The 25,766-nt window shown below is 41.0% G+C and overlaps 1 protein-coding gene across 1 annotated transcript in view; it reads left to right on the plus strand.

The window, feature by feature from the left end:
* Positions 1-5,004: 5,004 nt before the first annotated feature.
* SCIN (scinderin) overlaps positions 5,005-25,766 on the plus strand; it is a 62,706-nt gene continuing 41,944 nt past the window's right edge. The window contains exons 1-3 of the mRNA XM_081147311.1: positions 5,005-5,306; positions 12,429-12,583; positions 16,438-16,599. Coding sequence (XP_081003437.1) covers positions 5,108-5,306; positions 12,429-12,583; positions 16,438-16,599 — 516 coding nt within the window. The 5' untranslated portion in view covers positions 5,005-5,107. The remainder of the gene's footprint in view (positions 5,307-12,428; positions 12,584-16,437; positions 16,600-25,766) is intronic.

The raw sequence follows: 25,766 nt of genomic DNA on the forward strand, positions 1-25,766 counted from the left end.
ATCCCCAAATTTTTGTGGGCTTGCAGTGGCCATGCCCGTTCTGGTCAATCATCTCTGTTCCCAGGTGTGACTGACAGGCACCTTCCCTAGTCACCCCAGCTTCACTGCACATGTATCTATCTCCCCTTTTTGGACCCCTTTCCCCAGTGATCTGTGGTGAATAGGCCAGTGGTTCCTTGGGGAGTGTGAAATTGCAGCTTTCTGGTGAAGCTGCCTGCCAAATGACATGCCTATAATGTCTGACCTTTCCTTTGCTCCTTTCCTATTATTAACTAGCTAATTACAATAGTATCATTAGGACAAAAGTATACTTTCTGTCTTTCCCCTGTTTCACATATATTTAATTTCAACAGCTCTGTGGTCCCAAAGCAGTGGTGAAAATAAAGTAAGAGCTTCTCAACTGAAAGATTCTACAACTTGGGGAATGAAGCCAACTGGGTTTGTGTGTGTGTGTGTGTGTGTGTGTGTGTGTGTGTGTATGTGTGTATGTTGCTGTTGTTGTTGTTTTTGACCAACTCATCCCAATGAATTGCATGCATAATGAATCAATTATATTATTTAACTTTGTTATTTATTTCCAGGATTAAAGTATGCAACATTTACTCTTGGGTATTAACATTCTAGAAGGTCATCTACCATGAATTCAAACACAAGCCTGACACCTCCAACTTCCTGACTCTTGGTAAAAGACTTATTCACCTTGTCTGTTTCTGACTGGACTGAGAGAAGATAAGTAACTTGATTTTTTTTAATGCAGATTAATCCAAAATTAACTATTCAACCACATATTTTCAACATGTATTATCATTAAGCCAGGGAATAAAAGAATGAGACAAGTCTCTGAGTGAGCCTACAATCCTGTAAAGAGAAAACACACTTCAGAGTGTGGTAACTGCTATAATGCAAAAGCATATCAAGAACACTGGGAGCACAGAGGATGCTGAAATTTAGTGAAGCCAGGAGAATAATAATGATAAAGACGTGTATCTTTAGTTAAACCTTAAAGTATTGGTAAAACTTCAACAGAAGGATAATGGAAGATAAGCAATAACATGAAGGGGAGAAAATAACCTACTTTTAAGAACCAGGAAATGAGAGAGAGAGAAAATCAAGGCATGGAAAAGAAATTGCCATCTGGTTTAAAGACCCTCTTTGTATAGGAAACTGAAAGTCCTTAACTGAACTTGGAAACATTTTTCTTACAGGATTGGATTTGAAGAAGTGAATTAACCATTCATTAGCCTCAGTTGAGTTTACTATCACTTAGTATATGCAGACACCACTCCAGGTTTATAATTGTACTAGAATAAAATAATCAGTCTTTCTGACTCCATCTTGCTGAGCCTGACATGTCAGTTAGTGATTTCTGCCTGACCTGTCATGTAGATATGCTAATCATTAGAGGAATCTAACCTGTAGCCTAGAAATTACTGAAACCACCTCCCCAAGGAGATAAGGAAGGTGATGCTGGAGGAGCTAGTCCCTAGTGGGGACTGGAGCCCTGAGCCAAGAGGGTTCTTGGCTTTGAGCAGAAAAGAATTCAAGACTAGAGCCAGACAAGAGGTTAAAGTGGAAAAGCATGTTTTATTGAGCAGAGCAGACAAGCAAGAAATGCCACTCCTCACACAGAGTGGTGGACTCTCCTCACAAGAGAAGGAAAAGAGACCAGCAGAAAAAGCCACTCCACACACTCTCCTCACAAGGGAAGAAAGGGAGACCCCAACCACCTCTAGAGTTTGAGCTTATACCTGTTTGTAGTTTCTGTGGAAAATTGTTGGTATGGGGAAATAGAGAGTGGGAAAAAGTTAAGATTAAGTTTAACCTATACAAGGTATATTTTGTGGCCTTGTGTTTTCCCTTTATGGTACAGGTGAATGATAAGGTGTGGGTGAGTAGCCATCAAGCCATCTTTGCAGGACTTTTCTTTGTCTGGAAGCTCCTTGTGGTCTGCTAGCATCTCCAGTCAGTGAGTTCCTTGTCAGGCAGCACATAGCAGGCCCCTAACTTAACTTTGACTTTAGTTGATTTGTATAGCTCTCATGCCCCTCTCCTATATTAAAGGCATGTACAAAAATAATGATTGTCTATCAAAAGATCTATAGGAACTTTGTGACTGAGATTGTGGCAATGGGAGCTTGAAGTTTCACCATCCCCCTTGGGCCCTTGCTGACGTTCAAGTGTCTGTGGTCATCAGCCACCTCCTGACCTCAAACCCCTTTGTTCCCTACTTTCCCTGACATAAAAGAAGCCTGAATTCTGTACTTTCTCAAGATGGTTCTTAAGGATGCTAGCCCCGCCATCCTTATGGGCTGTTGTGCAGCTAGCAGAATGAGCTTTCACTTGATTACATATTAATTTATCTAGTTAACACTCATGACAATCCTACAAAGTAATTTCTATAAGAGATACAATAATGTTAGGAAACTTGTTCAAGCTCAATCAGCTGAAAAGTACTGGGAGTAGGTAGGATTCAGCCTAGATCAAGGTGATACTGTAATCTAGGCCCCTTTACTCCACTGCATATGAAGCTGGGAATCAGAAAATTAACAAGAGAGTGGGCAGCTGGGATGGATTTGAGAAACATTCTGGACACTCTAGTTGAATGAATGTGGAGCTGAGAGTGCTGAGTGAAAATGAAATTGCGCTGTTGATGAAATTAGGAAGGCTAGGAGAAACATGTTTGGAGGGAATGATGAGATTGTTTGAGCATGCTGAACTTGACCTCAGCAGGATGAATTAGGTACCTGTTGCAAGTCTGAATCCAGAGGTTGCTTAGCCAGATCAGAGCTAGTGTGATGGGAGTGAGCACTTGCCACAGGCACAAAACTTAAGGGGGAATGGCAAAAACATACACACCAGAAATCAAGATCAATAGTATTCTAATGCAGTATGTTTTGTAATATCAAAACTAATGCCAAAAATGATAAACCAAATATCAAAATTTTAAGTAAAGGAAGGTCAGTATTTCCTTTAAGACCTCGGCCTCCAACATGGTCTCATGAAGCATTGTTAATAATTCTGCTTTTATTTGAAAAATGTGGTATTTTTTAGAGAGGAAGAGGGAGAGAGAGATAGAAACCTTGATGAGAGAGAAACATCGATTATCGATTGGCTGCCTCCTGCATGGCCCACCCTGGGGATCTAGCCCTCAACCCAGGCATGCACCCTGACCAGGAATGGAATCAAAGACCTCTCGGTGCATCAGTAGATGCTCAACCACTGGGCTACACTGTCTGGGCAAAAATTTGGTATTTTTAAAAATACCACCTCAAAATAGTATTTTTCTTGATTACTAAGCTTTTCTGGTGCAACCCAGGCATGTACCTCAGACCCGGTCTAACGGAGAGGGAATTTCACTTACCCCTACCAAGGTTTTCTCTTTATTTCTTCACTAGCAGGAGATTATTTCCTTCTATTTTTTATTTCTTCACTAAAAAAGAAAGAAAAGGAATTATCACTAAAACTGAACTACATTAATCACTCTGATTATCTTAAGTCCAGAGCACCAGTTCTCATATTTTTTCCCTAGAGAAAGCAAGAGAAAAAAATGATTTCCACTTTACAGGACAATGACTCAGTGACAACGTTAAAACTGAACTTCTTGGTGCTGACACACTAGGTCAGAAGCCTCTCTAGGAAAAAGCTGGGAGAAAATAAAAATATCATGCATATGTATGTGAACAAATCTTGGTCAAATAATTTGGATTGAAAGAATAAGTTTTTGCAAACAGCATGCACTTTTGCATTAGACACAGTTGGTTTGAATTCCTCTTTGGCTACTCACCAGCGGGGTAGCCAAAGTTCTGACAAGTTCCCAAGCCTCAGTTTCCCCACCTGTAAAATGAGCCTTACACACCTACTTTTCATTGTCTGGGTTAGGCAGGAAAAAGAGACTGCAGCCAATGATATTTCTCAGCCAGGATTTCAACCTATAACAGATAACACACAAAACAGGAAAATTCCAGACTATTTAAAGTGGCAGGTAAAATGGAGATAAGCTTTATTGGACATCTTGTCCTTTTTTTTTTTTTTTACTGTGGTCATATAATAATTATTAAAAGCTACTAAGGAAAATAAGCGAATTACACATTTTTAGTGACTTTCGGGAACTCCTGTAATTTGGGAAATAACGGCAGGAAATGTACAAGCATAAAAATCGTCTTTCTTACTCTTTAGATGGGGAGCGATTTGCTTTTTTAATAACAGTAACAGTAAACTCCTTCGCCATTTCAGCTTCTGTTAATGAATGCAAAACACACAGTAAACCACGCCATCCATATCTCACGGCGCTGGGCGCGCGCTGGCAAAGCGACATCTGCAGGGAAAACAGCTGGAAAACGGCCCCTGGCAGCCAGGTAACAGGTAACGCACTAGGCCGGCCGAGCGCAATACCCGCAATACCGCAGCCTCGAGCAGCGCGGCCTGCGGGTGCCCCCGGGGGCGGCTGCGGGTATTTTCAGCAACTGTCCCCGCGCAGGTGGCAGGTGACCTGGAGCTTTACCGCAGCTCGGCGTCCCCGGGGGTTACAGGGCCTGACCCCCGGGAGCCCGCCAGCCTTCCAGGTGTTCAGTCCCTCTCAAGACACCCGACGTGCCGTTTTTCAAGGCACAGTCGCACTGGGAGGATCCAGACGGAGCGAAGCTTCACCCATGAAGGACGGGACGCGCGGCCGGCCAAACGACGGCGCTCGCGATGGGCACGTCTGCTACCCGGACGGCCAGCTTCTTCCAGACGGCGCGCCACCCAGTTTTTACTGTTCATCCCTCCACCTGTTGCCAGAGGACGCGCCCTCATTTGGAGGCGGCATTTCCAGGAGTTTCTATAAACTCCCTCTGGATCTGGAGGTTGCCGAGGCTCCGATTACCTCGCGCCCCGCGGGAAGGGCGGAGGCGTCCGCAGTAGGCGCTGCGCTCCCGCCGGGACGCGATCCCCGCCCGCGCAGCCCCAGCCCGGGCGCTCAGCCCCTCCCGTTTCGGGGCCCCGCCTTCCCCGCCGAGCGCGCCCTATAAAGCGGCGGCGAGCCCGTCCCCACGGCCGCTCCGGGTTCAGTCCGACGCCGGGGTCCCCGCGGTCGCGCGCCCCCTCTGCGCCGCACCGCGCGCCAGCCATGGCCCAGGAGCTGTACCACCCCGAGTTCGCCCGCGCGGGCAAGAAGGCGGGGCTGCAGGTCTGGAGGATCGAGAAGCTGGAGCTGGTGCCGGTGCCCCGCAGCGCCTACGGCGACTTCTACGTCGGGGATGCCTACCTGGTGCTGCACACGAGCAAGGCGTGCCGCGGCTTCACCTACCGGCTGCACTTCTGGCTCGGTGAGGGGGGCGGGGTGGGCAGGGGCGGCCGCGAGCAGCTGAGGTTTGCCCGATGGGTGGGGGAGGAAGGAGCCGCACGAGGAGCTGCGCCCCGCGGGGCGCGCCCCGGGGGCTGGCGGCCTCCTGCGCGCCCGAGTCCGCGGCGGCGAGCCCGGGGCCAGCGCGGTGGGGAGCAGCCTCGTACCCCGGACTTAGACCTTCGCCGCGTCCGCCTCCGGGGCTCGGGGGCCGGTCCCTCTGGCCGGTGCCGCCCCCTGTCACCTTCCAGCGCCAAACCCCACGCCCCGCCGGCGCTGGCCAAGTCCCGCTCACCGCCGGCAGGCTCAGTCCTGGCTTTCCTGTCGGGGAGCCGATGAAGACAAGTTTGTGGGCGTCCGCCGCAGCTGGCGAGAAGCTTGGTTGCTAATTAATCCCCCCCCCCCCGCATGTCACCTCCCATGTCTCCGCTGGTGCCGGTGGCGCACGTCCCGCCGCCCGAGGGAGCAGCCCGGCCCGCGGCCCGCGGCCCTGTTTATAAGATGCTGGCCAACCCGGTAGGAGCAGGAAACAGAGACGAATAAGGCAGATATCGTCCATGGAAATAAGTAGCTTCGTATGGCCTACTTATGTGTTTAAATGGGCTTCTTTATTGTTAATGATTTTTAAGCGTATTGTTGAGCTCTTTGAACCAGGACGCTCTGGAACAGAACGGCTCCTTCAGCCGTAATTATTTGGGGCCGCCCTCGGGCCAGACTCTCAGGACACTGGGCCTTGTGTGTTCTACTTTTTCCACCTTCTACTTTTACTCGTAAACATCCTGAATGTCCAGCCTCTCCCCGTGAGATCCCGCGCCAGTGGGCACACCCCATCCAACAACGTGCCGATTATCTGGGCCTCGCTGACTCCTTTTAAAACGAGCCTGCCTCCCCTGGACCCGGGGTTCTTATTTTTCAGGTTTATTTCTGAGCTTATGGGGAAACCACACACACACACACACACACACACACACACGTTTTGAAACCCTGAATGCTATTATTTTTACTTCTAATAGTTGAAGATTTTAAGAAAGAAAATGATAGACAACATTGAGAAGTGATGTTCTCAACATTGGTCAACACATGGAGCAGATGGGTACCCCAAAGGACAAAGGCGTGGGGGAGAGAGGGCTGTTTTCTTATAGCCTTTGATAGTAAAATGTTGTGCTTGCTTGAGGGTGCTGAAGCTGCGTTCCAAGCTCATTTTGATTTCCCATTGGAATGCCCCTATTCCCCACAGACGGTGGTCTAGTTATGCTTTATCCCTCTAAACCCCACTGAAACCCCAATACATAACCATGTTCATGATGCCACATAGAATAATAACGCCCCGACCTGGGTCTTTTTCTATTCAGAACTTGTATCTGGAATGAATCACAGTGTCTGAAATGCTACATTTGCCACTGTGGTGAATTGAAATGAGAAAGAACATCGCATCTTGCTGTAGATAAGAGTTGAGTTTAACTTTGTCAGAAGATTGCAAGAGGTCTTTGAATACATTATTTCTAATTCTACAGGTTCCTTTTTACCCATATAAGGTCTTTAAGCGCTATGTTGTCTAAGGTTTGCACAGAATCATTATTAATTATTAACTCTTAATTATTCATTTATTGCTCACCAAATTCAAAAAATGTAATAGAAAATGCTTTGGGCAGAGGCACTTTATGATCTTAAAGGTTTGCTAAAACTGAAGTTAACAGTGTGTTACTTTTATAAGTTAGTTTCTTCAGTAATCATTCAGTGTTGGATAAGACATTTTTGCATATGAATTTTTTATGAAACTCCCCTCAAAATTTATAATCTCAAAGATGCAATAAGACAAAGCACGGTATGACAGGTTAAATGGGATCAGCACTGTGAAAGAGACGCTCAGTGTCTATAGGGGGAAGCGGAGAAGCTGTGACAGAAAAAAAGGGAACATGAGGGTATTGGGAGGGATCTTGTGTCAAGAGAGGATCCTGGGGAACATGGAAAAGTGTAGAGTACAATAGTCGACAGGCCTTTAGTTGCAACTGTTCAGCTCTTCCTACTTCTATTCCCTGAAGCTGGATTTCGTCGGGAACATTTCCCTCTAAAACCTAAATTCGGATTAATTCACGAGGATTAACAAGACAGACTGAGAGAAAGTTCCAAAAGGAAGAGCTGAAAGTTCAAGGAAAAAGAAAGTTTCACTAAAGAAAATCAGTTGGAAAAAAGGTGAAAGAGTGAAGTTAAAGTCAGACTGGGCTGAAAATGGTGCATAGGGTAGAAATGAAACAGGCCCAGAGGAAAAAAGGCGGGAGGGAGGAAGAAGTTGGACATCAAATGGGAAAAGAGTCATCTTTCCTGGTCTCTCCCTCAGTGTCTATCACACCCTTGCATGTCTCGGGTGATTTCCTTTTATTATTTTTCTTTTTATTTACAAAGTAAGAACTTGTGGCACAGGACTGAAAGAGTCGCACTGGTCCTTTCTAAACAGTTCAGCTTTGTGCCGAGGGGTTTAAATCTCCCGCCTTCCGTTCCTGGCTACTTACAGCATCATGCCTATGAACAAGGCTGGATGGCAAAGCTACCGTCCGTCACATCCCAGGCCCGTGTGGCAGACCCCACCTCGCCATTTCTCCTTGCCAGTTTCAGACTTCACATAAATATGGTTGAGAGCAGCAAACGTCTGCGGTGTAGCTAGTCTGTGCTGTGCTCCATGCAAGGCACTGGGAACCCAAAGAAGTGGGTTACCACATACGACATACAATACAAGGAACTTACACAGGGCTGGCGAGGGTGCTGAGAAGCTGGGCTTTTCTCTGTTGCTTGGGGGCGTGGATATAAAATAGGGGGTACGATTATTATGGAAAAGAGTTTGGCAGTTTCCTGCAAAACTAAACATGCAACTGTCATATGACCCAGCAATTGCGTTCATGGACATTTATTTCAGAGAAATGAAAATTTATATTCATGTAAAAAGCTATACATGAATGTCCATAGCAGCTTCATCTGAATAGACAAAAACTTGAATCAGCTCCGATATCCTTCACCAGGTGACGGGTTAAACAAATTGTGGCACGTCAATAACAAGGAATACTACTCAGCAATGAAAAGGAACAGACTATTGATACGCACAGCAACTCAGATAAGTGCTCAGGCAATTATGCTGAGTAAGGAAAATACTAATGTCAAAATGTTACATACTGTATGATTTTATTTATACCACTTTTGAAATGACAAAATTTTGGATTTATTCTTTTTTTTTTTTTTTTTTTAATATATCTTTATTGATTTCAGAGAGAGAAAGGGAGAGAGAGAGAGAAACATCAGTGATGAGAGAGTCATGGATCGGCTGCCTCCTGCACGTCCCCGACTGGGGATGGAGCCCGAAACCCAGGCATGTGCCCTGACCGGGAATCAAACCCCGATCTCCTGGATCCTAGGTCGATGATCAACCGCTGAGCCACGCCCGGCTGGGCTGGATTTATTCTTTTTTTTTTTTTTTTTTTAAATATATCTTTATTGATTTCAGAGAGGAAAGGAGAGGGAGAGAGAGAGAAACATCAATGATGAGAGAGTCATTGATCAAGCCCGCAACGCGGGCATGTGCCCTGACAGGGAATTGAACCCTGATCGCCTGGATCCTAGGTCGATGCTTAACCGCTGAGCCACGCCCGGCCGGGCTGGATTTATTCTTATGAGAGGTTCAGGTTGGGGTGGGGTCAGGGTGATGCAAGAGGGAAGCGGTTGTAGTTATAAAAAGGCAACATAAGAGATTTTTTTGGTGATGTAATTATTCAATATTTAGGCTATGATGGTGGATATACATATGTGATAAAATTATATATAATTAAATGTACAAACGCACGAATGAGTACAAGTAAAATGGGGGCAATATAGATACGTGCCTGTCAAATCCTGATTGTGGTATTCTGTGCTGCACTATACTTATGTACTTACACTTTAGTGTGCTGATATGCTAAACCATGCTATAGTTTCACAAAATGTTACCATTGGGGAAACATGTCTACTGATCTGCGTGTCTATCTTTCAACCAATACCACACTGTCTTAATTACTGGAGCTGTATAGTGGACATTAATATTAGACTTATTTATCCTAGTTTAGTTTTCTTTTTCTTTTTTAAAAAAAATATATTTCTATTGATTTCAGAGAGAGAAAGGAAGAGGGAGGGAGAGAGAGAAAGATCAAGGATGGGAGAGAGTCATTGCTCGGCTGCCTCCTGCACGCCCCCTGCTGGCGATCGAGCCCGAAACCCGGGCATGTGCCCTGACTGGGAATCGAACTGAGATCTCCTGGATCCTAGGTTGACACTCAACCGCTGAGCAACACCGGCTGGGCCTAGCTTAGTTTTCTTTGTCAAGATTGTTTTTAGCTATTCTAGGGCCTATGCCTTTTCATATAAATTTTATAATAAACTTGTATAATCTATAATAAACCTTGCTGTGATTTTGCTAGGAATAGTATTAAGCCTACAGACCAATTTTGGAAAAACTGACATCTTTATTATATTGAGCCTTACAACACATGACACTATGTCTTTATATCTATGAAAGTGTTTGATTCTTTTCATCACCATTTTGTAATTTTTAGCATATATATATCATGTACTTGTTTTGTTAAATATACAGCTCAGTTTTATTGGAGTGATTGTAAATGGCATGGTGCTTTTAATTTCAATTTTTTCATGTTTCATGACTGCCTTTTGTTACAAATTAATTTTTATCTTGCTATCTTGCTGAATGCACTTATTCTGGGAGGTTTTATATTTTTATTTATTTATTTTGTAGGTTTCTTAGAATTTTCTATGTACACAGTCCTCTCATTTCTAAGTAGAAACATTTATCTCTTCTTTTCCATTCTGTATGATTTTCTCTTTCTACCTTATCTCAGTGGTTAGAACCTCTTGCATAATGTTGCGTAATGGGAGTAGACATCCTCTCTTGTTCCCAGTCTTAGGGGAAAGCATTCAGTCTTTCACCACTAAGAATTATGTTAGCGGTATGCTTTTTGATGCTGTTTATCAAGTTGAGGATGTCCCCCTGTATTCCTAACTTGGCAAGAGTTCTTTTTTTTATCATGAGTGGTTGTTTGATTAGCCTTGTTATTAAACCTCCCTTTTAATCTGTTTTACATATAAAGCCACACCCCCAAAACAATTTTAGGAAGTTTACAGCAGATATACATTAAGGTAACATGATATAAAATAACAACACTAAACAGCATAACATCAGTAAAATTACCATAGGGAAAATAAACGAAGTTCATAAGTTTCTGAGTACTTGCGAGGATTTCATCATGATACAACTGAACTTGATTCTGGTTTTCACATTGAAAAACTGCTATTGGCTTCATTAAAGACCTCCAACCTCTGTAGAGCAAGGACTCTGGCTTATTCATACCCATATTCCCTGGCCTAGCACCGGACATGACATCAACAAGTGATAATATAACTTAATTAACTTAACTTCCTGTCTAATTATTAATTGCATGCCTGTCCATTTACATCTACCTAAAGAGACTCGGGTTTCAACTTGTACTCAAGTGAGAATGTTTAAGTCAAATACATCATCCTTAAAGGCTTGGTATTAACCTGATTTAAGTTTTCCTGTTAAAGCATCACTGTACAAATCTACATCTATACCTTTATTAGTATTCTCATTTATGGAAGGGAAAGTGGGATTAAGAATGACACTGGAGTCCCTTTGGACTGCAAAATTTCTCGTGTGTTACATAATTTCCTTTGACCATGACAAGTTCACAAAATTTATGTCAAATACTCTTCTAGCTACTGATTTTTTTACTGAGAAGATACTTGCTACACAGGCCCTCTTTGAGAGTAAGGAGAATTTAAAGAAATCCAATTCTTTCTTCAGAATAGCTGACTGATTTTCTTCAACTTTGGTGAATATTCTCAACTGCGGTTTCAGGTGAACTGTAATATTGTTACAGCTTCTAAACTTTTATGCATCCATTTTTCATGAAGGAAAATGACATACGCCTATTACCATAAAATTATACTGCTGGTGAGAGTCTGAGTATGAAAAAAAATCTAGTATTGTAGTTTTTAAGAGCTTGTGCTTCAGAGCCACAGAAAACTGGCTCTGCGTGTTGTTCTACCAAAGGGCAAATTTAAGAACTCAGGGAAGGTTCTTGGCATCTCTACGCCTCCCATCCCACTCCTGTAACATGGTAGAACATGATTTCTGCTGCATGGGGCTGCTTAGAGATGAAATGAGATCATCCACTTAAACATGAACACACAGTGTCTGGCCCATAGCCAAGGTATTATAAATGTATAAATGTTAGCTATTCCTATTTCTACAATCATTTATGACTTTCACACAGCTCAGATGTAGTAAGGGTTCTGAAGTGTCTTTTGGAAAATTTGAGTTCCCCTCAGGACAGTCCTGGCTCTGGTTTCCATGTACATGAAGACGCTGGTTCTTAAGAATTGGTGTTCTCACCTCATTGAGGTTCCTGGATGAGATCTGTATTACAATTGGGAAATTAAATGTGTTTGGTGTTCAGTTCTGGGGATAGTAATACATACATTAACATTCAATAGGTGTTAGCATGCCAGTTCCTTGGCTCTCCCTTTTCCTTCAGAGAATATTATACAAAGGGACTCAAAAGTAAGGGTAAGGTCGAGTTATGTTCATTTCCCATTCTAACAACCACTTTCTTTTCTGAAGTTGGTTAGCTCTGGTCTATGATGTGTATATTCCTTACAAATATTGACATATTAATGTATTGGATGCCTAAAGGTTAATGCTAATAAAGGCAAAAACAATTGCAAAATGTTTTCATAGCCTGATCTTATTGGCCGGATGAATCTGAATCCTACTAGGCTATATGGTTATATTTTCCTCAGCATATTTAGACAGTAGTGTTTTGTTTTTTAATTTTAAAAAGAATTGGAATGCAGGAACAAAATTATTTTAGTTACTAGCAACATAACATTTTATATTACACCATTTCTGCTAAAAGATTGTTCTGTTGAAGATGATTTGTTGTATTGATATTTAATTCCACGAAAATTCCTGAGTTCTTTTTATATCAGAAACTCTGCCGTAATTCTTTTCTTTGCTTGATAAGTGAGGCTCCATCATTTGCTGTTTCAGGAAAGGAGTGTTCTCAGGATGAAAGCACAGCAGCTGCCATCTTTACTGTGCAGATGGATGACTACTTGGGTGGCAAGCCAGTGCAGAGTAGAGAACTTCAAGGCTATGAGTCTACTGATTTTGTTGGCTATTTCAAAGGAGGTCTGAAATACAAGGTAAGCAGCTCTCTCAAACAGTTTCTGTTATGACCCCCTTTCTCTTCTTATTTATTCACACCTCATGTCTTCATAGAATGAGGGTACATTGAGCACAGAGTTATATATTTGGTTTTTGTTTTAATCTGTATTGTTCACTGATATATTGCTGGACACATAGTAAGTGCTCAATAAATGTTTGTGGAACGTAGAGGGCAATATGTGAACTATTCTGATTTGATTTCACTTAATATGTTGATACTTAATAAAGTTAAGAGCTTTCAGTTATGTTTCAGGAATTATTGAAATGAAATTACTTAAATAATTAAATATTGGTAAATTGAGTATCAACAGTTTTTGGTTTTGATATTCTGAAGAATCTCTGAATTTGCTGTAAATATCCCATGACGTGGGAATCTCAGTTTTTCTAGAACATCTTAATACGGTGTGTGTAACAATTATAACTTCAGCTAATACAAAGAACTATACACACATTTCCCATAATGTGTGATTTGACCTTGGAAATGGTACAAATGAAACCATTGACTGAACACGTGTGGTTCTGCCCCACAAATTCAGATGCACATACACTGGCACATACATACATGTACACACAGTTTATGCATATGGGCCTGAAACACTAGTCATCAAATGGCTTTATTTTTCAAAATTAAAGAAAAACAAAATGAAAGTGTTAAGTAGTTCTGTCCTTGTAAGGCCACCTTCAGCAAAGGATAGCTTTTTTGGGGAAACCTCCCAGTGACCTTTGCAGACTGGCCACCCTTCATCATCCCCCCTGCCCCAGGAGTGTTCAGATAAAGGGCGAGGAATACCTTCCCTAGACAAATATTTTAGGAACAATCCTTTTCAAAATCAGACATGCTCCAATAGGTGATCTGCAGATCCCACTCCTCCCATGAAGCATATTAGACTAGTGAAGACCTAATACCTCAGAGCTAAATGGAAATTCTGAATATATACTAAATTTGCCTACTACAATGCCAGGGTTTATTTTACTCTTACCTGATCAGAGACTCAGTTGAATATTTTAGGATGCCATTGAGATTAAGACGAAACACAAGTTCTCTTCTCTCTCTTGAAATCATTTTTCCATTCTAGGATATGAGCCACCCTAAATATGAAACTCTTACCTCTCATTTTATTTAATTCACATGAATTCCTACATTTTATGTCAAATGATCCTGAAACCTCGTTTATATGAGTGAACCCAGCATTTTGAAAAAGCTGTGCCTTATAGTTACTAAAATCATACTGGTTATGAACCCATTTCTGCCACATATTAACAGTTTGCCTCAGGTCAAGCTTTCTGTGCTCAGTTTTCTCAAATGTGCAGTAGGTATAACCACAGCTTCCTCATATAAGTGTTGTAAGGATTAAAGATTGAATTCAACAATAAAATACCGATATCCACAATCAGTAGGATCTTATGTTATTAGTAATCCTTCTGGCTATTGGCAGGACTGCTGAAATCAAACTTCTGGATACACATTTAAAAGTGGACATGAGAAAAGTAACTTTATAGTTTTTGGATAATTATATTCTAATTATCAACATTAAAACCACTGTGAATCAGCATTTTTCAGAAAGAGGCTATTTGCAGGTGGAGATCAAATTTATCAGTAAAAAAGATCAGTTCATTGTCTTATCTTTAGTGACAGTGAGCAGATGTTGTGTTGCAGTTGCAACAATACCTGATAGGAAATATAAAAGCAGAGATAATTTGCCACCCAGAATAGCAAGGACTATTATGTTTACTTAATTTCATGCTTATAGGAATGTGCTAAGCACTTCATGAATATTAATCTAGACAACAGCCCGTGGTGCAGTTTCTATCATTATCACCTTATTAAAATGAGTAAACGGAAGCTTAGAGAGACCAGTAACTTGCCAAGGCCCAATAGCTAGTATGTGAGTGGGTGACCGTTTGATTCCAGTGCCAAGCTAGGGATCATTATACTGGGATGCTCTCAATATTCAGCTAGGAAACATTAACACAATCTTCTCATGTCATTTCATTGACTTGAGGTTTTTCCTCTGTGAGGCATTTTATGGGGTTGGGAGGGGTCATAGAGGACTATTACTTAAGACTGCTCCCTCATGTTAAATCTCCGGTTAATCACACCTTTCCCAAGAAGACTCAGCCCTCAGCCATGATTGTAAATAGCACCCATCTGACATCTGTCAGCGGGAAAAGTGTATTTATGGGGCCGCAGATGTAAAGGGCCTTGTTGAATGAAAACATCCACCTTGTTTTCATTCTGTGGAATAGGTAGAAAGAGGGAGTTTCTGGGGTTGATTCAAACAATATTCACAGAACTGCTTACTGTCTGATACAGACATATGTAAAACTTAGTTTTTCTTTTGTGCATTTTTGGCATCAAAAAGTAGAGACAAAGTTATTTTTTAAAATACTGTTAAATGTCCACAGACTATATATCGTTCTGATGGTTCACCATATAAAATTAGCCTAAATGTTGTATATGTATCCTCAGCTAGTCTACATTTTATAACTTTTTTCAGATTACGGTGTTCTTATACTATTTTTTTTATTATATCACAATGTACTTATTGAAAAAAATGGAAATGACCAAGAACAGTATATATATGATGAAAACATATTTATTTAGTTGGATTATTTTATAGGTTTCTTATACTGCTAATTTTTTATACCATATTATCATAGGAGGCCTTTGATCAATAAATGACAGAGATTTATTTATAATGAATCTTTATTATGCACATTACTTCATAATGAATTGTATAATAATAAAATAAAGATTATTTTGCCTAACATTTAATTAGAAAAAAATGAAAAGCTGATTTCAAATAATACAAGAAGATGTACTTGGTATAGTTAAAAAAATTTGCAACATTTCTTTTTCTTTTTTTAGTTTTAGTTTGATTTTGTTCTGAATGCAACTTTATTTTTTTTTAATTTATCTTTATTGTTGAAAGAATTACAGATGTCCCCTTTTTTCCCCCATTGACTCCTTCTACCCTGCACCCAACCACTGTCCAGGCCTTAAAAATGTGAAACACTTCACGAGCTTACATGTCTTCCTTGCGCAGGGGCCATGAGAATCTTCTCTTATGGTTCCAGTTTTAGTATATGGGCTGCTGAAGCAAGCACTGCAGCATTTCCTAATTAAACGTGGTTATATTTTATTTTGTTTGGTTTTGGGTTGGGGATGTGCAAGTAAGATATTTCATCTCTCCTCATGTTGACTATAAATGCCTCGGCCTGGTATATTTAGTATACTCTTTTTACCAAAAAAACCACACACAGACACACAAAAAAACATAGGACAGGTAATTTTTTAAAAATGTAAAAACAAGGACCATAAACAGGAGCAGCCCATACCTGGTCAGCACTTAACTCCCCTTCTCTCTCCTGACGCTGTGGCGGCGGGCACTTTGGGGAGCTTCATTTTCTGGGTGCTTCTCATCTGTACTTGTCACCTCTGACTCTCCTCCAACCCCCTGTTGCTTTTCCCCTTGAAATCCATGTCTACCTTCTCATTCCATGACTCAGAAATACTTAGTTCCCAAAGGCCAAGAGCTACAGCTTTTTGTTTATGTAGCAGGTTTTATATACTGAATGATCTCAGTAAATATTTGCAATATTAAGTTGAATGTTGAAAGAGGAAAGCTAGAGCCTAAAACTTTTTTGAAAAACCTCTTGATTTGCCAAGGAATTCTCTCTTTCCTATTTAAGTTTTCACAGGCGCGAGGTGGCAGTTTTCTCTTGGCTTGACAGGCCATTTTGGCAGGAACAGCTGTGGTTTTCCACAGGCTGTGTCTAGTTTGAAGCCTCAACTGTTTTGCTTTGTTCTCTGTCTCCTCCCACGGATCAGGCCGGAGGTGTGGCATCTGGGCTAAATCACGTCCTCACCAACGACCTGACCGCCCGGAGGCTCCTGCACCTGAAGGGTCGGAGAGTGGTCAGGGCCACGGAAGTTCCCCTGAGCTGGCACAGTTTCAACAAGGGCGACTGCTTCATCATTGACCTTGGCACTGTAAGTTTTGTATGCACATCTAGACATCAACAGGAAAGTAAATTGCCTTCAGATCAAATCCCATGTACGTGTCGTGAAACATAATCACTTTTTCTACACACTGAAAAGAGGTCATGTTTATGTGAGATGCAATCGTATCATATGAGTAATTGGCTACTATTTAAAGGACACAAAGTGGGACTTCAAAGTTTTTATTTTCTTTGATAGGTTTAGAATGGCACAGTGATTTAATCCTTCCTACCATAGAACAGAAATTGAATAATTTTTAATATATTTTCCCTTCTTTCCAAACAGAGCTTCCTCTAATTATTTTTGTCTCTAATTGTGTGTAGGAAAAACATTGCTTGAGAGGAAAATTGATTCCCCCTGAGAGCAAATGTTCTAGAATTTTAAATAGACATAGAATATCTAAGCAGCCTGCCTGAAGAGTTTTAGGCAATGTCCCTTACACACACACACACACACACACACACACACACACACCCCCATACTACTTCACACTCTTTAATTATCTTAGGGTTATTAGAAGAACAGGCACAAGTACAAATATCAAGTATCATCTTATCTACTCTTTGACCTTGAGCAAGTCATTAAGCTCTTTGAGCCATAACTTCCTGATTTATTTTTTCATCGTGACTCTGGTTTCTAATGGCATTTTTAACCTTAGCTGACTATGATTCATGCTCATCTGACACACAGTCACATCTGGAAATGGCAGTTTTCATCCCAGTTTCACAAGAAGAAAAACAGCCTGAGAAGGTGTGAGCAAGTCGCTTGCATTGATACAGGCTGAGCAGTGACCTGGGATAGGATCTGGGTTTTCCTACTCCTGGTTCACATCCTTCCACTACACTGAGTGAGCTTGGTAGTATATAGGATGGTATGGCTCTACGAAAAAATGTCTTGTAACATTTTCAGAATCTGCTGAATTCAGAATCAAATATGTCTAATCTGGCTTAGAATTCACTGAAAGTAGTCCTACTGATGAAGTCACTCATTTTGTTGAACAAGTATTAATTGAGTTTCCACAATGGGCTAATAGTTGGGTGCCATGGTAGAGTCATTCTGGTAACATATGCTCTCTTCCCATAGGTAAGGCCTGCCCTTGGGAGTATGACCCACAAATCCAGGCTCATAAAAAAGGGACAAAGTTTCTAGTACAATGCTCAAGGAACTTAATCTGTTTAATAGTAAATTATCTTTATTTTATATAGCTAATTATCCTTAATGACTTCCAAGTTTTCACGTGCTCTCATGCCTGGTTAGAGACATTTGGAATGAATTTGTTGCAGAGATACCTGAGCTTGATTATCTCTCTGTTGAGGAAGTTTCCTCCACCCCAAAAGGGGTACCCCAGTAGGAATCAAGCACTGCTGATTCCTAAGTACATAGGAACAAATACCCACATGATCTGTGTTTATGTTAACTAACCTTTAACCAGCTGGTATGTCACCAAAAGATACTAAATGGTGATAAGATCTTGGAGTTACCTTAAGGACTTTACTTTCTGGGTGTGTCAGAGTAAACAAAGAAGGTGTGGAACCAAAATTTTCTCTACCATAACATTTTAATTCGAGTTAATTATTTTGTGACCACTTTCTGCATTAGACAGCACAAAAGAAAGCTAGTGCAGCTTCTTCACGTTTGATTACCCAGGTACGAAAAAGATCGGCTGGACAACATCTAAAGCTGTCTCCCAATTAAAGCCAGCTGGCCAACACTAAGGTTATGGATATAACCTAAATCCTATATTATATATTTTTTAACTGATTTCAGAGAGAGAAAGGGAGAGAGAGAAACATCAGTGTGAGAGAGAAACATCAATCAGCTGCCTCGTGCATGTGCCCCCTACTGGGGACTGAATCCAAAACCTGGGTATGTGCCCTGACCGGGAGTCGAACCCGCCACGTCTTGGTGTATAGGATGACACTCCAACCAACTGAGCCACACCGGCCAGGGCTAAATCCTATATCTTGATTGTGTTTGAGGGAAGTTGGTTTCTTTGATAAATAATCACTATTATTAATATGATATATCATATACCTTAAAAACATTTACTTTAATAGGATTTTAGACTATAGTAAAAAAAACCCTAGATGTGACAATGTAACCTCCTCAACCTGAAGCATGAGATTGTAAAACTATCTGTTCAATCACTATGAAAATTAAGAAAATTGTTAACATTTTAGAGGATGATTTGGATAAGTCGTCTTATATTTAGTGTGTTTTCAAAAAATAACATGGAACATGGTTAGAGCTCAGCAATTTGGAATTTACTGAATCTTTGGAAAATGCTTTCGAATCATATATTTTGATGTTGGTGAACTCATACATCATTATTTCCCACTATTTTTAAAGATATGGGGTATTTGTAGACATTAAGTAATAAAATCACATATAAATATATTGCAACAAAATGTCCATAATTACAGAATGTGAATGAATAATCATGGAAAAAGCCCATATTCTGAAAGTTAACTCCTTTAGAAACGTGTCTAAGCCAGCCATTCCTGCAGAATCAGATTTCACAGAGTGGTGAGTTCCGCCTGCTGTTTCCTTGTTAACTTGTTTGGTCAGCTCTGCGCTTTGTGCGACTCCCCTCGCTGTTTATAGCCTGTCACCCCCTCTCTCGGGGTCCAGCCATGCTGCTCTGGAAACAGTCTACACTTCCTCATTCCCAGGCGGTCTTCAGCCCACACTTTCTGACTTTCCCTCCCACTAGTTCTTTGAAACTGTTCTTCCTGCAGGCATGACGCCTTCTGATAATCCAGTAGACACTGGTCATCACCCACTCGTTCCCTGTGTTGCAGTTGACACACGTGATTGCTCCCTTCTGTGTCGGCCTCACGCTTCTCCTGGGTCCCAGCTTCTCCTCCCTTTCACGCCACCCTCTCATTCTTTGAACGTGGTCTGCCCGCCCCCTCAACTTGTTTTGTTTGTTTGGTTTTGTTTTTTAAAGATTCCACTTCGGATCATTGTCTGTTTAAAAATTCTTCCTGAGCAAGCTCATCTTCACCCAAAGCTTCAGCTACTCACCCACTGGTAAAGGTCTAATTTATAGCCCGGTGAAGGCCTGTCGCCTTCAGTGTGTCTGTCAGTGTGTCTGACTGCCTCCCAGATGTGTTAGCTCATGTGCATCAGCAGAACCTCACACTCTCCAACACGACTAGTCTACGAATGGAGCTCATTCCGAAACCACTTCTCCCATTGTCCTTGTCTTGTGAACAGCGCCACTCACTCATTCAGGCCCTCAACGCCCGAATGCAGGAGTCACCCTGACAACGTCTCCCAAATGCCACAGGTTCGGTCCGTCACTATGCCTAGTCTATGCTGCCTCATGAGCATCTCTTCATTCCTTCCTGTCCCCTTCATCACCGTGACACCCTGTGCGTGGCGCTTTCCCTCAAGTTGTCATGCTTTGGCTTTTGCGTACATCATTCCTTTGCCTAGAATACTCTCCTCATCAGCATCACCTTTCTCCAGCAAGCATCAAACATCATCTCATCCTTAAATTGTCGATTCAGATATTGCCTTCTTTATAATGTGTTCCCTGACCTCCTCCTCTTCTCCTTCCACTGTCCCATGTCACACCCTTGTAGAATTAGACACACCTTATCTGAACTTTCCTATCACCATGCAGGGACTTGCCTGTAGCACTTTCCACATTGCCTGTCCACTCACTTATTAACCTCACTCACTCACTCTGTTTCTAGTATATGGCCCAGAACTTAAAATCGCTCAACAAGTGTTTCCACAGATGGATATCTGTCCAACATAAAGTACACAGTCTCATGCAGTCCTGTGTATAGAGGGGTAATTTGCTTTTATCTATAACTCAACCTGACAATATTGTCAAGCTTCAAATTCCACAGGAAGGTTTACAATAAAATAATCTTGCCTAATTAAGGTGAAGTTTGCTTACCATTAAAGCAATTCAAACTTGCCCCACCCATCTCCCTTTCTATCTTAGGGTAGAATGCATGTGCAGTATTATGACCTGGGCATGGGGGTTGGGTTGAGAATGGAAGTGTGAGTCTGGTTTGCAGTCTTCAGGCCTCACTCTGTCTTTCATTGAAGCGTAGCCATTTCAAGGTTTGGGCTTTGGCCTCTGTCAAAGACGTTTGGTGGAAAATATCCATGGCCTCACTTTGGTCGTCTGATGTGCCCACATATCCGCTGCAAGACCTTTTCTGGTTCTGTCAGCAACTCCCCTCCCTCCTCCCTCGTCCAGCTCAGGAACTCAGCCTTGCTCTTCCCATGCCACTCGAGTGGGGACACTGTAGCCCCATTTCTCCAGCTGCCTAGACACTGCTCACAATGATCTCTCTCCTTACGCTCAGGATCATGGATGAATATGTGACAAATATGTTGAAGGGAAAGTGTACCGAGCTCTTGTCAAAGATTCACTGCAACTGATCAAATGTCCTAGTTATCTTGTAATCTCCTACTGTTCTGTTCTTGGGCCTGACAGACTAGTCTTACGCCATTTCTCATTGTCACCTACTCCATGGTTCCTGCAACACACTCCAGCCCCTTAGGCCAAGACTGGTTCTTGGTATTCAAAACTAGCTTTTTAGACCGAATCCTCACTCTTCCCCCAAAAAACTTTAACAGAATCAAGGTTCTTTTAAATTAAAACAATGTTGGCTTTCAGACTTTTATCTCTGCTATGACTTAAAAATTCTAACTTTAAAACTAAAAACTGAGCAAATCTTTGTTCTGGATAAGTTTGCCCTTATCGCAAAGTAATGCATTCCACTAGATCTGTGAGGGGAGAGCCTTGAAGTAACAAAGAAAGATATAATGAGAAAGAAAAACCTAATCTTAAATCTCTAATTTTTACCCTCAATGAAAGTAGGGGCAAATGGCGTTTATTGTGTGCTTAGTATGTGCTGGATGCATGGAGTATAAGGGTGAAAACCCGATAACTTTGACCTCTGGGTGCTGTCAGTGGTGAGGGGCACAGACACATGCACAAGTCAGAGGATTTCACATTAGAATCATTTGGGAGAGACTGTAACAATACTGATGCCTGCAATTTGATCTTTAGGATTCTGATTTTAAAGTTTTGTGATGGGGCTTTGGTGTAAGCACTTATTAAACCCCACCTCCAGGTTATTACAATGGTACAGTGAACACTGAGAGCCACTTCCATAAGGGGAATGTCTAAAGGTGCTGGAACATTCAGGATGATATGCTTGAAGAACCGATGAGTCAGTTAAACAGGTGTGTCGAACACAGATGTGGCTGGCAGAATTGGTTTTTGATAAACTGATGATGAAACTCCTTTGGTGTGCCAAATACTTTACCTTGAAGAGAGAACATAATTTCATCTACTCTCACTGTCACTACAAAAAGAACCCTCCAAAGTCATCCCCTGGTCCCAGTAAGTGACATCACTACCAGCGGCTAATCTGGAATTATCCAGGTCATTTCCCCCTTTCCCTGTCCTCCAGTACATGTCCAAAGGGCATGTTGATCAATCCTATAGGCTTTGGCATACAGATTATCCCTCCATTCCTCTCTTCCTCTCCATCACCACTGCTCTGCCCTCGTTCACATACAGTCGCTTCCTTTCTGGTCACCAAACCGCCAGTGGCCCTGCGTGCTCACTCCATTCGTCTTCCATCCTTCAGACAGAGGCATGTTTGAGCAACACATGTATGCCATTGATGGCTGTTGCATTGGCTTGGCTTTGGACAACAATAGAACAGGACACCAATTACTATTTGTTTATCCAAAAACCATAAAAATCATGTTTTAGAGTTGTGAAATTTTTTTAAAAAGGTAGATTATTGGAGGTATCACGCAAGTCATTATTTTTAACGCCATGCTTAGAGAACTTCCGGCCTAGCGAAATAGCTGAATAAATTTCTATATTTGGTTAACTGGCTCTCAGGGGAAACTAAACAGAGTAAAAAATAAAGCCAATAGGAACGAGGAGAAGAATGAAGTATGGCCCCCCGTCTTTTGTAAGGTTTTAGGTGTCTTCAGAATAAGTGACTTAGAAAGAACAAAAGGGTAGCTAGTCGAGGCTGAATGCTTGGTGCAGGTTAGGGGTCAACATCACGTTGGCTGTTAGGGTTGTTCCTTTAAACTCAGCTTCTGAAATCTTGCTTCCCTTCAAGGGCATCGCTGAGCATTGTTTTATTTCTGCTCTTATTTCCTGTCCCCAAAATGAGGTTCGGCTGCACTTTGGTGTTTTACTAGTTAACCCTGACCACATGGTTTACAGGAAATTTTAGAAACCTCACTTTCGCCCTCAATATGGTGGTTTCTATAAATATCACTCACTTGCTTTTATTTCTTGTTACTAGTGGACCACATTAATTGCCAGCAACAGATTGTCTTTACTCCCTATTTCTTCCTTTTCTAATTATCCCAAGCAATTTTGTTTCTTTTAAGAGTTTGTATATTAACTATATAGCTCAACCAACTTCTACTAGATAGTGTTCATGGGCTACATGTACATCAACAAATTTTGGCCAAAATTTAAGTGGACTTCATTCTGAATTGAATGGATACTTTCATATTGACAGGAAGATTTCATGTCTCCTATCCAAAGAAATATAACATTTAGTGTTGAGTTGTTAAAGTCTTTGGGATCTTAGAAGGTAAGTAGTTGCCTCTGAAACTGCATTACACTTTTCCATATCTCTTACACTTAAATCATGTTTGCGCAAGGTATTTCTTCTAAATCTCAGCCAAGGGTTATAAATAAAACACTTTAAATTATGCTGAAAGTTTTTTTGTAATAATACAGATCCAACCTATCTCATCAATTTAGACATTTCTTAGCTGTATGCAGAATTTCTTTTTTGCAGCCCACTCCCTCTAAAAATCAGGGTAAGCTGAATAGTAAAAGAAAAAATTTCAAGCACAGTGCCAGTAGAGTACAAAGCTTCCTTGTGCATGAAGTGGTGAGTAGTCTTAACCAACTACCTCTAAATAGAGTAGTGTTGAGCGGTACTGTTTATTAATAGTACGACACACATGTATTTCAGCACAGTAGAGCTCTGTTCAAATGAAATGCCCTAAAAACATTATCCACACATGGTGAAATATAAATTACTCAAATTTAATGAGTGGCTGACATTCTGTTTGAGATTTTAAAGCAAATTTAAAGGTGCTGCTGCCATAATTGAATGAATTATATTTGCATAAAAAATTAATTAGCATTGAATGAAAAGGGTGTTTTAATTAATATGACTATTTAAACAGTTCTGGCTTTTAGCAGTTTATAATTAGAATCCATGTTTTATTGCATTTCTTGTCTGACTTAACCACTGAATAGTAAGTCCAGTAAATAAGATGTCACTTCTATAGAAATAGCAGCACAGCCCTGGCCAGTGTTGCTCAGTGGGTTAGAGCGGGTTCCATCCCCAGCCCAGGTTGGGGCACGTGTGGGAGGCAACCGATCCATTTGTCTCTCACATTGATGTTTCCTTCCCTCCCTCCCTCCCTCCCTCCCTCCCTCCCTCCCTCCCTCCCTCCCTCCCTCCCTCCCTCCCTCTCTATCTAAAAAAAGTCAATGGGAAAATATCCTCAGGTGAGGATTAACAATAACAACAACAAAATAGAAATAGCACGAAATAAGGTGAAAATAATAAGCACAATACAAAGCATTCATTTTGGTGCTCAGTAGGAAATTTTCTGTAACACTTTCTTTAGTGACTTAGTCATCTTTGAGTTAAAAGGAAAACTTCATTCTTAAAAGTTTTATTATTTTTATGGGTATTTCTTAGATACGTTTTTGCTATTTTAAAGGTAGAAACTGTAGTCTCTAAGTGATGGTGAAGAATATCTATTACAACTAAATTTATCTGTGAATTAAAACTGCACATAAAAACTCCCAACCCAAAGCAATATCATAGAAAATATTTGGGCATCCATAGAATATTATAAAATTCTATATTAAATGATAACTATGTTTGTAAAATTATCATTACCTACAATTCATTTTTAAACACGTTTAACAAGCTTCGATAATGCTTTATAGATGCTAATAAAACTTTGTATGATTTTATATAATCTCTGAAGTAGAGGAGAGGTCATTATACAGCTAAGGTAGGGAGAACAAACATCTGTTAGATGATTGTGTACATATAGAGCAAGTCAGTAATAAAAGTTACTAATAAGTCTGAGAAATCTAGAAAGCTAACTTCTGATCTATATACTGAATTTCACTATAATATACATATTAGAAGTTTGCTTTCTCAGGTCTACTGAGAAGAGAATCATTTGCAAAATCATATGGAATGAGGTAGGAAAGGAATCAGAGCTAAGAGCCTAGATGTACTCAGGAGAGTAGCTGGCTTGTCTGCATTAGATAATTAGATGTTACAGGTTCCCTGTAATTTGTGCCAGGTGCATGGTGCTTAGGGTGGCCAGCAGGGGTTCTCAGCTAGAATCAGTTGGGGAGGGTTCAGTAAACACACCTGAGATTACCAGGTATCTGTATTTTCAAAAATCACCTTCCTTCCTAGTCACAGCAATCAGACTAAAAAAAAGAAATAAAAAGATCCAAATAGGAAAAGAAGAATTAAAACCTCATTATTTGCAGATGACATGACACTATATAGAGAGAATTCTGAAGATTCCATCAAAAACTATCAGAACTGATAAATTCCATAAAGTAGCAGGATACAAAATAAATATCCAGAAATCAGACCCATTTTTATACACCAATAAAAAACTAACAGAGGTTGCCCGGCTGGGTGGCTCAGTTGGTTGGAGTGTTGTCCCATACACCAAAATATTTCACGTTCGATTCCCAGTCAGGGCACAGACCTGCGTTGCAGGTTTGATCCTTGGTTGGGACACGCACAGGAGGCTGCTGATCGATGTTTCTCTCACATCAATCTCTCTCTCTCTCTCGCTCTCTCTCTCTCCTTTTCTCTCTCTCTGAAATCAGTGAAAACATCCTCAGGTGAGGATTTAAAAAAAAAAAACAACAGAGGAGAAATTAAGAAAACAATTCTCATTTAAAGTTGCATAAAAAATATCTACAAATAAATTTAACCAAGGAGGTAAAGGACTTGTACTTGAAAAATTATAACACTGAAGAAAGAAATAAGAGAAGATACAAATAAATGGAAGCATATACCATGCTCATGGATAGGAAGAATTAACATTATTAAAATATTGATACTACCTAAAGCAATCTA

The sequence above is a fragment of the Miniopterus schreibersii genome (genome assembly GCF_964146895.1).
Source record: "Miniopterus schreibersii genome assembly, chromosome: 9".
NCBI classification, from domain to species: domain Eukaryota; kingdom Metazoa; phylum Chordata; class Mammalia; order Chiroptera; family Miniopteridae; genus Miniopterus; species Miniopterus schreibersii.